The sequence below is a fragment of the Glycine max genome, chromosome 11 (assembly GCF_000004515.6).
Source record: "Glycine max cultivar Williams 82 chromosome 11, Glycine_max_v4.0, whole genome shotgun sequence".
NCBI lineage: Eukaryota > Viridiplantae > Streptophyta > Magnoliopsida > Fabales > Fabaceae > Glycine > Glycine max.
In genome coordinates, this window is record NC_038247.2 from 5764076 (window position 1) to 5776388 (window position 12313).

Genomic DNA, 12313 nt, shown 5'->3' on the forward strand with positions numbered 1-12313 from the left:
CAACTAGGGATTTGGCCAATGTTGACCAATGATGTTTTTCAGCCGACATCGGATAGGTCCTATTTGTTGGCATCGACCAAGCTATTATTTAGCCGATATTGGGTAGATTTTTTTGTCAACGCCTGTTGGAATTTTTTAGGCCAACGTTGGCTAAAAATAGCCTTGGTCAATGTCATTCAAAAAGACCCTAGCCAATGTCAGCTAAAAAAACCCTAGTCGACGTTAGTAAAAAAAATCTAGCCAACATCAGCTGAAAAATAGACTCAACCAACGTTAGCCTAAAAATAGCCTTGGCTATCAGCTGACAAATATTCTCGGCATACTTTGACCAAAAAAAAATCCTATTTGATGTCGACCAAAAAATAGCCTCGGTTGATGTCGGTTTAAAAACATCATTGGTTGTGGTCAAGCAAAATAACCCTAGTTAAAATTATCAATATTTTATATTTATAAATTATTAAAAATTGAAAATATTTTTTAATTAATATTTCAAAATTAGATTGTGTTTATTTTCTATAAAGTTTAATATTAAAATTTCATCTATTTAAGATATAAAATTAAAATTTTGCATTTGAAGGAAATTAAATTGTCCTATCCAAACAAAGAATTTAAAATGGAAGAAATTTGAATTGATTTATTCAAATAAAGCATTTGAAAAATAAAAGAAATTAAAATCAAAGCAATTCAAATTCTAGGCATTTTAAATTCCTTGAAATTTTAAAATTCCTCATCCAAACACAAGGTAACAGAATTTGCTACAATTAATGCATTTGACAAAATATACCAACTACTCGACGATTTAAATAACTAACACAATTAATGTGTTATAGGACATACAAAATACAGCATGCTAATCACATACTCTAACACCACTCTAGTTGTCATCTAAATGATTGAGTGGAATATTTTTATCATGGAACGCTGTTCAATCTAATCACTTGGGTAGGCTTCCTATAATTTTTTAATTTCAAAGCTTACTAAGAAAGTGTCACCATGAAGAGTCGGATAAATTAACCTCTTAGGAGCCTATTAGAAGTCAGAACTTGCACCATTAAATGGAAAATATCAATGTAAGGTGGTATAGTGCTTGAATGCTTTCTTGCAAAATATGGCTAATCTGTTTACCTTTTTTAAATAGTAGACATTTAGATTTGGACATGTTTGACATATATCTTTCATGTTTTGCTCTTGAAGGGACTGGATTTTATGGCATGTAATCATCTCCAAGTTTCTTTCCTTTTTTATGGGTCTGTTTTACATAGAAGTTGGAGATAATCTTTTGCTTTTTAAGGGTGCTTTTGTGGGATTTAAAGAGCTTTTAAGTCAAAATTTGATGCCTCTAGATTGAACAGATTTATTACTGAGCCTAGCGAATGGGAGTAGTTTTTGGCTTTGTCTGAAATATGAACGTGCTTTGAAATACAGTCTTTATTTGGTATCTAACTGAATCTCACAGGCAAAAATGTGTGTATCTGTACCTTGACACTGATTTGCAACTGCAGGTTTTTGTTGCTCTTCTCAGGACCTGCCAACCGGAAAATAAAATGTTGGTCAAGCAGGCTCTTGACATTCTAATGCCAGCACTGCCTCGACGTTTGCCCCTTGGTGATTCTCGGATGCCAATATGGATAAGATATACCAAGAAAATCCTTGTTGAAGAAGGTCATTCAATTCCGAATCTTATTCACATATTCCAACTAATTGTCCGCCATTCCGATCTCTTCTACAGCTGCAGAGCACAGTTTGTTCCTCAGATGGTGAATTCTCTTAGTCGCCTAGGATTGCCTTATAATACCACAGCAGAGAACAGACGTCTTGCCATTGAACTTGCTGGATTAGTTGTTAACTGGGAGAGGCAAAGGCAAAATGAGATGAAAGTTGTTACTGATTCTGATGCACCTAGCCAAATCAATGATGTCTTTAATCCTAGCTCAGCTGATTCTAAGCGATCTGTCGATGGGTCTACATTTCCAGAAGATGCAAGTAAGCGAGTAAAGCCAGAGCCTGGTCTGCAATCCCTATGTGGTGTCATGTCACCTGGTGGTCCTTCATCAATCACTAACATTGAAACCCCTGGATCTGCCAGTCAACCTGATGAAGAATTTAAACCAAATGCTGCAATGGAGGAAATGATTATTAATTTTCTTATCAGAGTGAGGCTTACTTCTAACCTGTTTTTTTACATTTCACATGGTGATGATTTTTTACATTTATGAAAACACTATCCAATATTTTATGCTGTGAATTTGATGATGTTGGTACTTGCATTGCCATACTATCTTTCTTTTATTCTAAAAATGATTTATGATTTATAGCTTGTGTAGCTCTTATCTGCCATTGTTATGTATTAATGGTTCAAAGGGTAACATGATTTTCTTAGTATTTCAATATTCACTTGCCTAACTCAGACTTTTCTAAGTAGTAGCTGTATTGTGTCATAGTAATATCTCCCTTCCATGTATCTATGTGGACACTGCATGGACAACAAATATTTTTAGTTGTATTTTTGTAAGTTTTTTTTCTTCCTTAAACTTTTATGCCAATAAAAATTGGATAAGTTTTAACATTTTATGATGTTTGCAATGACTCGTGCTCATTTTCAAAATATGTATTCTGATATTCTCTTGTTATAAAAGATATTTTTATGTTAGTTTTAGATTTTGATTTTATATGTTATATTATAAGTGTGTCATTCCTAATTGATTTTTAAAATTAGAAATCCTTGTGTCCTGTGTCATATTTGTGCTTCCTAGTCACCTGCCCTTTGAGGTCTAGAGATGACAAGTATGATGCTGAGGCAAAAGTATGATTGCTTGCTGAAAAGATTCTCAATGTATACTCAACAACCCCTTCTAGAATATTCCATTTCTGAGGATGTTATCAATTATTGTCTCTGATTTTTGGGATCAGGTTGCGCTAGTCATAGAGCCAAAGGACAAAGAAGCAAGTGCCATGTACAAACAAGCTTTGGAGCTACTTTCACAAGCTTTGGAAGTGTGGCCGAATGCAAATGTAAAATTTAATTATTTGGAAAAACTTCTGAGCAGTATACAGCCATCTCAAGCAAAGGATCCATCCACTGCACTGGCACAGGGTTTAGATGTCATGAACAAAGTTTTAGAGAAACAACCTCACTTGTTTATAAGAAATAACATTAACCAGATTTCTCAAGTAGGGCATTGTTACCTTTTGTTTTTTTTATTTATTTGCTGAATGATTCAATTTTTATAGTGGGTAATTGTTTTTCCTCCCAGATTCTTGAACCATGTTTCAAGCATAAACTTTTAGATGCTGGCAAATCTTTTTGCTCACTATTGAAGATGATTTTTGTTGCTTTTCCTCAAGAAGCAACTACCACACCTGCTGATGTTAAGTTGTTGCACCAGAAGCTTGATGATTTGATACAGAAGCATGTTACCACTGTCACAGCTCCTCAAACGTCTAGTGATGATAATAATGCTAGTTCAATTAGTTTCCTATTGCTTGTCATAAAAACCTTGACAGAGGTACAAAGGAACTTTGTTGATCCCTTAATTTTGGTTCGCATTCTCCAGCGGCTGCAACGTGATATGGGTTCATCGGCAGGCTCTCATTCAAGACAAGTATGTTTGTTTTCCTTTTGAATTAATATTTTTTTTATTGAAGTCTAGGATTAAAATGAATTTTCTATTAAAATAAAAATTGTAGAAGCAAAAGGAATTAGAGTTAGAATTTAGAGGTAAAATATGCATGATAAATCAGTAAACACATACATGCATTAAATTATGTTCATTATTAATTTTAAAAAATATCATTTGTCTAATCAGTACTATTCACCTGAGTCAGTTAAGGCTAATGATACTAACTATAGATGTGCTTAATTTTAATCAGAGTGAAGTTGTTAAGTGTTTATGTCTATTCCTATATTTATTTTTTGGATACATGCCAATTTTTGTTTATATCTTTCATATATGCTGGTTGAAAATAAAATTCCATTGTGTAATCTAGTAACACCTACCCTGCAGCCTTGCTCTTTCTAGCAAAGCAGGCATTCCCTGTGCGGCTGTGCCTTTTTGCTTCCTCTGTTACTTTAGTCTGATTAAATCGAGTCTATCTAGTGTGATTAACATATCTTGTCTTATTGATTGTGTGATTTGTTTTTGGTTAAAATCTATAACAATTATGCTTGATTTATTTTTCTGTTTCAAATCTTTTTTGACTAAATAAAGTTTCTTACATTATTAGGGTCAGAGAACAGATCCAGATTCAGCGGTCACGTCTTCTCGTCAAGGTGCTGATGTTGGAGCAGTTATTTCAAATCTAAAATCAATTTTGAAACTTATCACTGATAGAGTGATGGTTGTTTCCGAGTGCAAGCGATCTGTATCTCAAATATTGAATGCTTTACTCTCAGAGAGAGGAATTGATGCTAGTGTACTTCTTTGCATACTTGATGTGGTTAAAGGGTGGATTGAAGATGACTTCTGTAAACAAGGAACTTCAGTCACACCAAGTTCTTTTCTCACTCCTAAGGAGATAGTTTCTTTTCTTCATAAGCTGTCACAAGTAGATAAACAAAACTTCACACCTGTGGCTCTCAATGAGTGGGACAGGAAATATCTTGAACTTCTTTATGGGATTTGTGCAGATTCAAATAAGTAAGTTTATTCATCTTAAGTTTGTATGTGCTATGCTTGAATTGTATTCTGTCTTGATTATTTTTAAATAATTTCCAGATATCCTTTACCCTTGCGTCAAGAGGTTTTTCAGAAGGTGGAAAGGCTATTTATGCTTGGTTTACGAGCCAGAGATCCTGAAGTTAGGATGAAATTCTTCTCTCTCTATCATGAGTCTCTCAGGAAAACACTTTTTACCAGACTTCAATTTATTATCCAAATTCAAGACTGGGGGGCTTTGAGTGATGTTTTCTGGCTCAAACAAGGCCTTGATCTTCTCCTGGCAATATTAGTTGAGGATAAGCCTATTACACTAGCTCCAAATTCTGCCAGGGTTCAACCACTTTTAGTTTCAAGTTCTATTCTGGAATTATCTGGGATGCCACACAAGGTAAATGATGTATCTGAAGGATCTGAGGATGCTCCACTAACGTTTGAGACCCTTGTGCTTAAGCATGCCCAGTTTCTTAACAGCATGAGCAAACTCCAGGTAAACTAAATGTTTAATGACTAAGGTTTTAAGTACCACTTGTCTGTCATAGTTAAGGTTGTATATCTTTAGTTTTATTGCCTTGGTTATTTTATTACGTAATGAAGGTCCAAGATATAGTAGTGGCACAGTACTATGGAAAAATCCCTATATTTTAATGTGAAGAACATTGTTTAAATGGTGAAAACTTTTTTTTTGGCATTTTCCTTTGGATTTGTCAAATTGAAGAGGACTATGATCCTATCTCTGTTTCCTGTGACACCCATTGTTAATTTGTAACTATCTGTTGTGCAATTATTGGTGAATATTTTACTGTCTCTCAATGATAAAAATTCTTCCAGGTGGCTGATCTATTAATTCCATTGAGAGAGTTAGCCCATACAGATGCTAATGTTGCATACCATTTGTGGGTATTGGTATTTCCAATTGTCTGGGTTACATTGCTTAAAGAAGAACAAGTAACACTTGCTAAACCAATGATTAATCTTTTGTCTAAAGATTACCATAAGAGGCAGCAAGCCAGCAGACCAAATGTTGTGCAAGCTCTATTAGAAGGTCTTCAGTTGAGCCATCCTCAACCCAGAATGCCAAGTGAGCTTATTAAATATATTGGGAAAACTTATAATGCATGGCACATTGCACTGGCTTTGCTGGAAAGTCATGTTATGTTGTTTCCAAATGATTCCAAATGCTCCGAGTCTCTGGCTGAGCTCTATCGTTTGCTCAATGAAGAGGATATGAGATGTGGGTTGTGGAAGAAGAGATCAGTCACTGCAGAAACCCGGGCTGGGCTTTCTCTTGTTCAGCATGGTTACTGGCACCGTGCCCAAAGCCTCTTCTATCAAGCCATGGTGAAGGCAACTCAAGGAACATATAATAATACTGTACCCAAGGCTGAGATGTGTCTATGGGAAGAGCAATGGTTATATTGTGCTAGTCAACTTAGTCAATGGGATGCACTAGCTGACTTTGGCAAGAGTGTTGAGAACTATGAAATTCTGCTTGACAGTCTTTGGAAACTGCCTGACTGGACGTATATGAAGGAGCATGTCATTCCCAAGGCTCAAGTGGAAGAAACTCCAAAGCTTCGTCTAATTCAAGCATACTTTGCTCTTCATGATAAAAATACAAATGGTGTGGGGGATGCTGAGAATATGGTAGGTAAAGGTGTTGATCTTGCTCTAGAACAATGGTGGCAGCTGCCTGAAATGTCTGTTCATTCCAGAATTCCTCTTCTGCAGCAATTCCAACAAATAGTTGAAGTTCAAGAGTCAGCTAGGATTCTAATGGATATTTCCAATGGAAATAAACTCTCTGGAAATTCGGTGGTTGGTGTGCAAGGAAACCTTTATGCTGATCTCAAGGACATCCTTGAGACGTGGAGACTAAGAACTCCAAATGAATGGGATAATATGTCTGTTTGGTATGATTTGCTGCAGTGGAGGAATGAAATGTACAACTCTGTCATAGACGCTTTCAAAGATTTTGGCACCACAAATTCAGCACTTCATCATCTTGGTTACCGTGACAAAGCATGGACTGTCAACAGGCTTGCTCACATTGCTCGTAAGCAAAGCCTTTTTGATGTTTGTGTCACCATACTTGAAAAATTATATGGCCATTCAACCATGGAAGTGCAGGTATGGTAACCACTTTTGTTGTAGTTAGAGAATTCTTTGCTTTCATCATTATGTCAGTATCTATACATTTTGAATTAAATACGAGCCTATTCTTTGGGGTGGCTTTACATTCATTTATATTGATAATTGTTCTGATAATTTTTTGACCTTATCATCATATGTCAAGTTCTGTTTTTTGATTAATTTGAATGGTATTTGTGTATACATAGGAATTCTTAACAATTATAATTGAACATATACACATAACATTAGTAATAGTATACCTGTTTTATTTCCAGAGTATGTGTCCATATTTGACTACAGTGAACTCTGATATTTGAGAGCTTGTGTAGACTTTATTTGATCTGCTCTTTTTGATGTATTTACAGGAAGCATTTGTTAAGATAACTGAACAGGCAAAGGCATACCTAGAAAATAAGGGAGAACTTACAAATGGTATTAATCTGATCAACAGCACAAATCTAGAGTATTTTCCTGCAAAGCACAAGGCTGAAATTTTCCGTCTGAAAGGGGATTTCTTGTTAAAATTGAATGATTCTGAGTCTGCTAATCTTAACTATTCAAATGCCATTAGTCTTTTCAAAAACTTGCCTAAAGGATGGATAAGCTGGGGAAACTACTGCGATATGGTAACTACTCATCTGCTTTTCATGTTGTTACTTTCTATGACCATTACGTATTAACTTGAGCTTTGTACTTATCTGTCATCTACTTCAAATAGGCTTACAGAGAAACTCAGGATGAGATTTGGTTGGAATATGCTGTCAGCTGCTTATTGCAAGGTATAAAATTTGGTGTGTCCAATTCAAGAAGCCATCTTGCTCGTGTGCTTTATCTTCTTAGCTTTGATACTCCTAATGAGCCTGTTGGAAGGTCATTTGATAAGTACTATGAACAAGTACCACATTGGGTTTGGCTTTCTTGGATTCCACAGCTCTTACTCTCCCTGCAGAGAACAGAAGCTCCTCACTGTAAACTTGTTCTTCTGAAGATTGCAACATTGTATCCTCAGGTGATTGTTTGCATAATTGCTTTTGTACATAGCAAATGTTATGTAGATCCTAAATTATCTTGAGTTTCTTCTCCTGAATTTCAGGCTCTGTATTATTGGTTGCGCACATACTTACTGGAACGACGTGATGTTGCCAATAAATCTGAACTTGGTAGAATAGCAATGGCTCAACAAAGAACTCAACAAAGTATTTCTGGTACTAGTGTTGGTTCTCTTGGTGGGTTGACTGATGGAAATGCAAGAGTACAAGGTCAAGCTGGCAGTAACTTGCCATCTGATATTCAAGCTCACCAAGGCTCCCAGCCGGCAGGTGGAATTGGATCTCATGATGGTGGAAACTCACATGGGCAAGAACCCGAAAGGTCTACAAGTGCAGAAAGCAGCATGCACAACGGAAATGACCAACCTTTGCAGCAAGGTTCTGGAAATGAAGGTGGTCAAAATACTTTAAGACGTCCTGGTGCTTTAGGATTTGTGGCTTCAGCTGCCAATGCTTTTGATGCTGCAAAAGATATAATGGAGGCTCTTCGGGGAAAACATGCTAATTTGGCTAGTGAACTTGAGGTGATCTTCTTTCAGGCATTTTAAGTTTATTTGCTTTGTTTAACAGTAACGCTATGCAACCTCACCATCTCCCACCCTTTCTCCCGGTTGCATGCGTAAAAGAGTTCTGCTCTTTGCCTCAAAATTAAACTAAAGTATTGCTGCTTGGGAATTAGGACAAACGATGAGACAACTGTGAACAAAGGCACATGAAGAACAGTATATATTTGATAAAAACTTGGATATGTAGCAGCATTTTCTACATGTTTTGAATTATGACAACATTTTATTTTGCAGATCCTGCTAACAGAAATTGGTTCAAGGTTTGTCACTCTTCCAGAAGAGAGACTTTTGGCAGTGGTTAATGCTTTGCTCCACCGCTGCTACAAATATCCGACTGCTACAACTGCAGAAGTCCCTCAGTCTCTCAAGAAAGAGCTCTCGGGTGTTTGTAGGGCTTGCTTTTCTGCTGATGCTGTAAATAAGCATGTTGATTTTGTGAGGGAGTACAAACAGGATTTTGAACGTGATCTTGATCCAGAAAGCATTACTACTTTCCCATCTACCCTGTCTCAACTGACTGAGCGGTTGAAACACTGGAAAAATGTTCTTCAAAGCAATGTTGAGGATAGGTTTCCAGCAGTATTAAAGTTGGAAGAAGAAAGCAAGGTGTTGCGGGACTTTCACGTTATTGATGTTGAAGTTCCAGGGCAATATTTCACTGACCAGGTGACTGCTTTTGATTTTTTTTTCAAACAATGCCAGAAGCTATGGATCTTGATTAAAATAACCTCGAGTTGACTTGGGGAGTATTTGGTGCATCCCATACTGATTCTTAGTTATCTTATTTTCTTCCAGGAAATTGCACCAGATCATACCGTGAAGTTGGATAGGGTTGCAGCTGATATTCCAATTGTGCGGAGGCATGGGAGCAGTTTCCGGCGCTTGACTCTAATTGGCTCTGATGGTTCCCAACGTCATTTTATTGTCCAGACATCTTTGACTCCCAATGCTAGAAGTGATGAACGCATACTGCAGCTTTTCCGTGTGATGAACCAAATGTTTGAGAAGCACAAGGAATCAAGACGCCGTCACATATGCATTCACACACCGATAATTATTCCTGTTTGGTCCCAGGTTAGTTAAATTAATTTTCCCTGTACATTATTGTATCTTTTTTTCACTTCTATTTCTTTTAGAGAGATGGACTCATGACCTTGATTGCAATCAAGACTACCATGACTGCAAATGAAACCTTTACCTACTTAAAAGTATATTCTAATAATCTTAATTGAATTTTTGTGTGGACAGGTTCGCATGGTAGAAGATGATTTGATGTATAGCACTTTCCTCGAGGTCTATGAGAATCATTGTGCAAGGAATGACCGTGAGGCTGATCTTCCAATAACCTATTTCAAGGAGCAATTGAACCAAGCTATATCTGGCCAAATATCACCAGAAGCTGTTGTGGATCTTCGTCTGCAAGCCTATAATGAAATAACTAAAAATCTAGTTAATGACAACATCTTTTCACAGTATATGTACAAAACTCTACCTAGTGGCAACCATAGTTGGGCTTTCAAGAAGCAATTCGCCATCCAGTTAGCCCTTTCGAGTTTCATGTCCTTCATGCTGCAAATTGGTGGGAGATCCCCGAACAAGATCTTGTTTGCAAAGAACACTGGAAAAATATTTCAAACTGATTTTCATCCTGCATATGATGCAAATGGATTGATTGAGTTTAATGAGCCAGTCCCATTTAGGCTGACAAGGAACATGCAAGCCTTCTTCTCCCATGGAGTGGAAGGCCTTATTGTATCTTCAATGTGTGCTGCTGCACAGGCTGTGGCTTCACCTAAAGTGAGAACTGAGAATACATACATACATACATGCATAAACTTGAATGCTTTTCAATATCAATATTTTGATTTTAATTCATGTTATGCAAGATCACCAATTGATTTGTTCTTAAATTACTGGTATTGCAGCAAAGTCAGCACCTATGGCATCACCTAGCAATGTTTTTCCGTGACGAGCTACTGTCTTGGTCTTGGAGAAGACCGCTTGGTATGCCCATGGCCCCTATGGCTGCAGGTGGTACTATGAGTCCTGTTGACTTCAAACAGAAAGTTATCACAAATGTGGAACATGTTATTACAAGGGTTAAGGGAATTGCTCCTCAGAATTTTTCTGAAGAGGTGAGCACTAACAAAATTGCGTTCCCTTTTCAATTTTCTGAAATTATTTAACCTTTTCTTTAATTCATTTGGAAATTCTACAATCAGGTTTCCTTTCTAATTATTTTATAGATGGAACAAGAACTGGAAATGTAAAAATTTATTAGTATTTTATGGGTTAGTAAAAAATAAAGCAAATCATTTTTATTCTTTGGACAAGTTTATTTATGGATGCTCTTTAACAATTACTAAGACAAAGGGGAAGAAAAGGGGATCACATGGTAAATTGAATGCCTTTTATCACAAGTTTTCTCCCTAATTTATTTTTATACAGGAGGAAAATGTTATGGATCCACCACAACCTGTGCAGAGGGGTGTTACTGAGTTGGTTGAAGCTGCCTTGAACCCAAGGAACTTGTGCATGATGGATCCAACGTGGCATCCCTGGTTCTAAGTTTTGATGGCAGTCTTTTCTTGAGAAGTATGTAGCAGTACCGTAAATATGTGTGTACATATTCCAGCTTTTTTATTATATTGAAACCCAATTGTAAATCATTATATTGGGTTTCATTTATCTTCTTCTGCTATAGGCTAGAGCGATTCACCGTAGAATATTACCTACAAGAACATGACCCGGTACCCATATTTATTATTACGTGGTGTCATTGCTTTGTAGAAGTGGTCCGCGGGTTATTTAACGCGGTACGATGCGTGTACATCTGTAAATCATGAGTAGAAGACGATTTTTTATATTTGTGCAGAATTAACCTGTTGCTTTTATTATTTAAATAATTAATTAGTTGCAATCTAGCCTCAATTGAGAACTACATAAGGTACCCTCAACGGTAGGGATTTTAATCATCAAATGAATTGTTATTTTGGATAATAACTTGTAAAATTTTACAGGTATTATCCTATTGAGTTTAACAAATTTGTTACGGTTCTTTTGGGTTTATTGTTAATGTCTTTCGTGCTATAATTCCTTTGAAGGATTTATTTGGCTTTAGTCAATAAAAAATCACTTCATATTCATCTGCATGGGATAACTTTTGGAACTCTTTTATGCAATTAAATAATTAGTTTTCAACTAATAAAAATTGTCTTTATACGTATAATGTAGCATGAGTAATCTAAAATAATTGTCTGCATGGTTTAGGATGTGGCGTGGTAAATAATTAAATTACTTTCATGATATTTAAAGTAGATATAATAAATGGTGTGGAATGTACAAAAAAAAATGTATCCAAAACAATGATTGCGTGGATTCCAAGAGTGTGGTTATATGGGAACTAATTATAATTATTCATCCGTTATTATAAAGACCAGTTGCATCTTTTCTCGATCATGGATTATGGATGAAGAACTATAACATAATCATTCATATAAATGGTAATTAAGAAAAAATATTAATTTTGCACAACCTTGAAAAGATGCTCAAAGTATATTTACTTCAAGAATGTATCAAAACTAACAAGTCTAGTATTAGACAAAGTATGTTTTGTAATCAATGGATGCAATAAATATTCATATAAAAATGCCATGAAGAAAGTCTAAGGAAAATTGAGCTATAATTATAATATATTAATAAAAAAATAGTAAGAACATTTTATCTATTTGATCAAAGGCGTCATGTAAATCAGGGATTTTAGCTAAATTGATTGAACATAATATATGAGTATTATAAATTTCTTAATACTGTATTTCTTAAAAAATGCTAAATTGTATTCCTATAATTATATAGTTTACAAGATATTAAAAAACTATGTTTCTATAATTATTTCTAATATCATATAAAT

At 35.7% G+C, this 12313-nt stretch overlaps 1 protein-coding gene across 2 annotated transcripts in view; it reads left to right on the forward strand.

Annotated features, from left to right (window-relative positions):
• The window catches only part of LOC100800422 (transformation/transcription domain-associated protein), a 31906-nt gene extending 20639 nt beyond the window's left edge, over window positions 1-11267 (forward strand). For both annotated transcript variants that reach the window (XM_006590663.4, XM_026124370.2), the window contains 14 exons: window positions 1503-2153; window positions 2911-3171; window positions 3255-3602; window positions 4225-4637; window positions 4716-5145; window positions 5487-6785; window positions 7154-7414; window positions 7507-7797; window positions 7882-8361; window positions 8638-9069; window positions 9199-9477; window positions 9652-10200; window positions 10329-10538; window positions 10852-11267. In XM_006590663.4, the coding sequence (XP_006590726.1) occupies window positions 1503-2153; window positions 2911-3171; window positions 3255-3602; window positions 4225-4637; window positions 4716-5145; window positions 5487-6785; window positions 7154-7414; window positions 7507-7797; window positions 7882-8361; window positions 8638-9069; window positions 9199-9477; window positions 9652-10200; window positions 10329-10538; window positions 10852-10971 (6024 nt within the window). In that variant the 3' untranslated portion in view covers window positions 10972-11267. The remainder of the gene's footprint in view (window positions 1-1502; window positions 2154-2910; window positions 3172-3254; window positions 3603-4224; window positions 4638-4715; window positions 5146-5486; window positions 6786-7153; window positions 7415-7506; window positions 7798-7881; window positions 8362-8637; window positions 9070-9198; window positions 9478-9651; window positions 10201-10328; window positions 10539-10851) is intronic.
• The last annotated feature ends 1046 nt before the right edge of the window (window positions 11268-12313 follow it).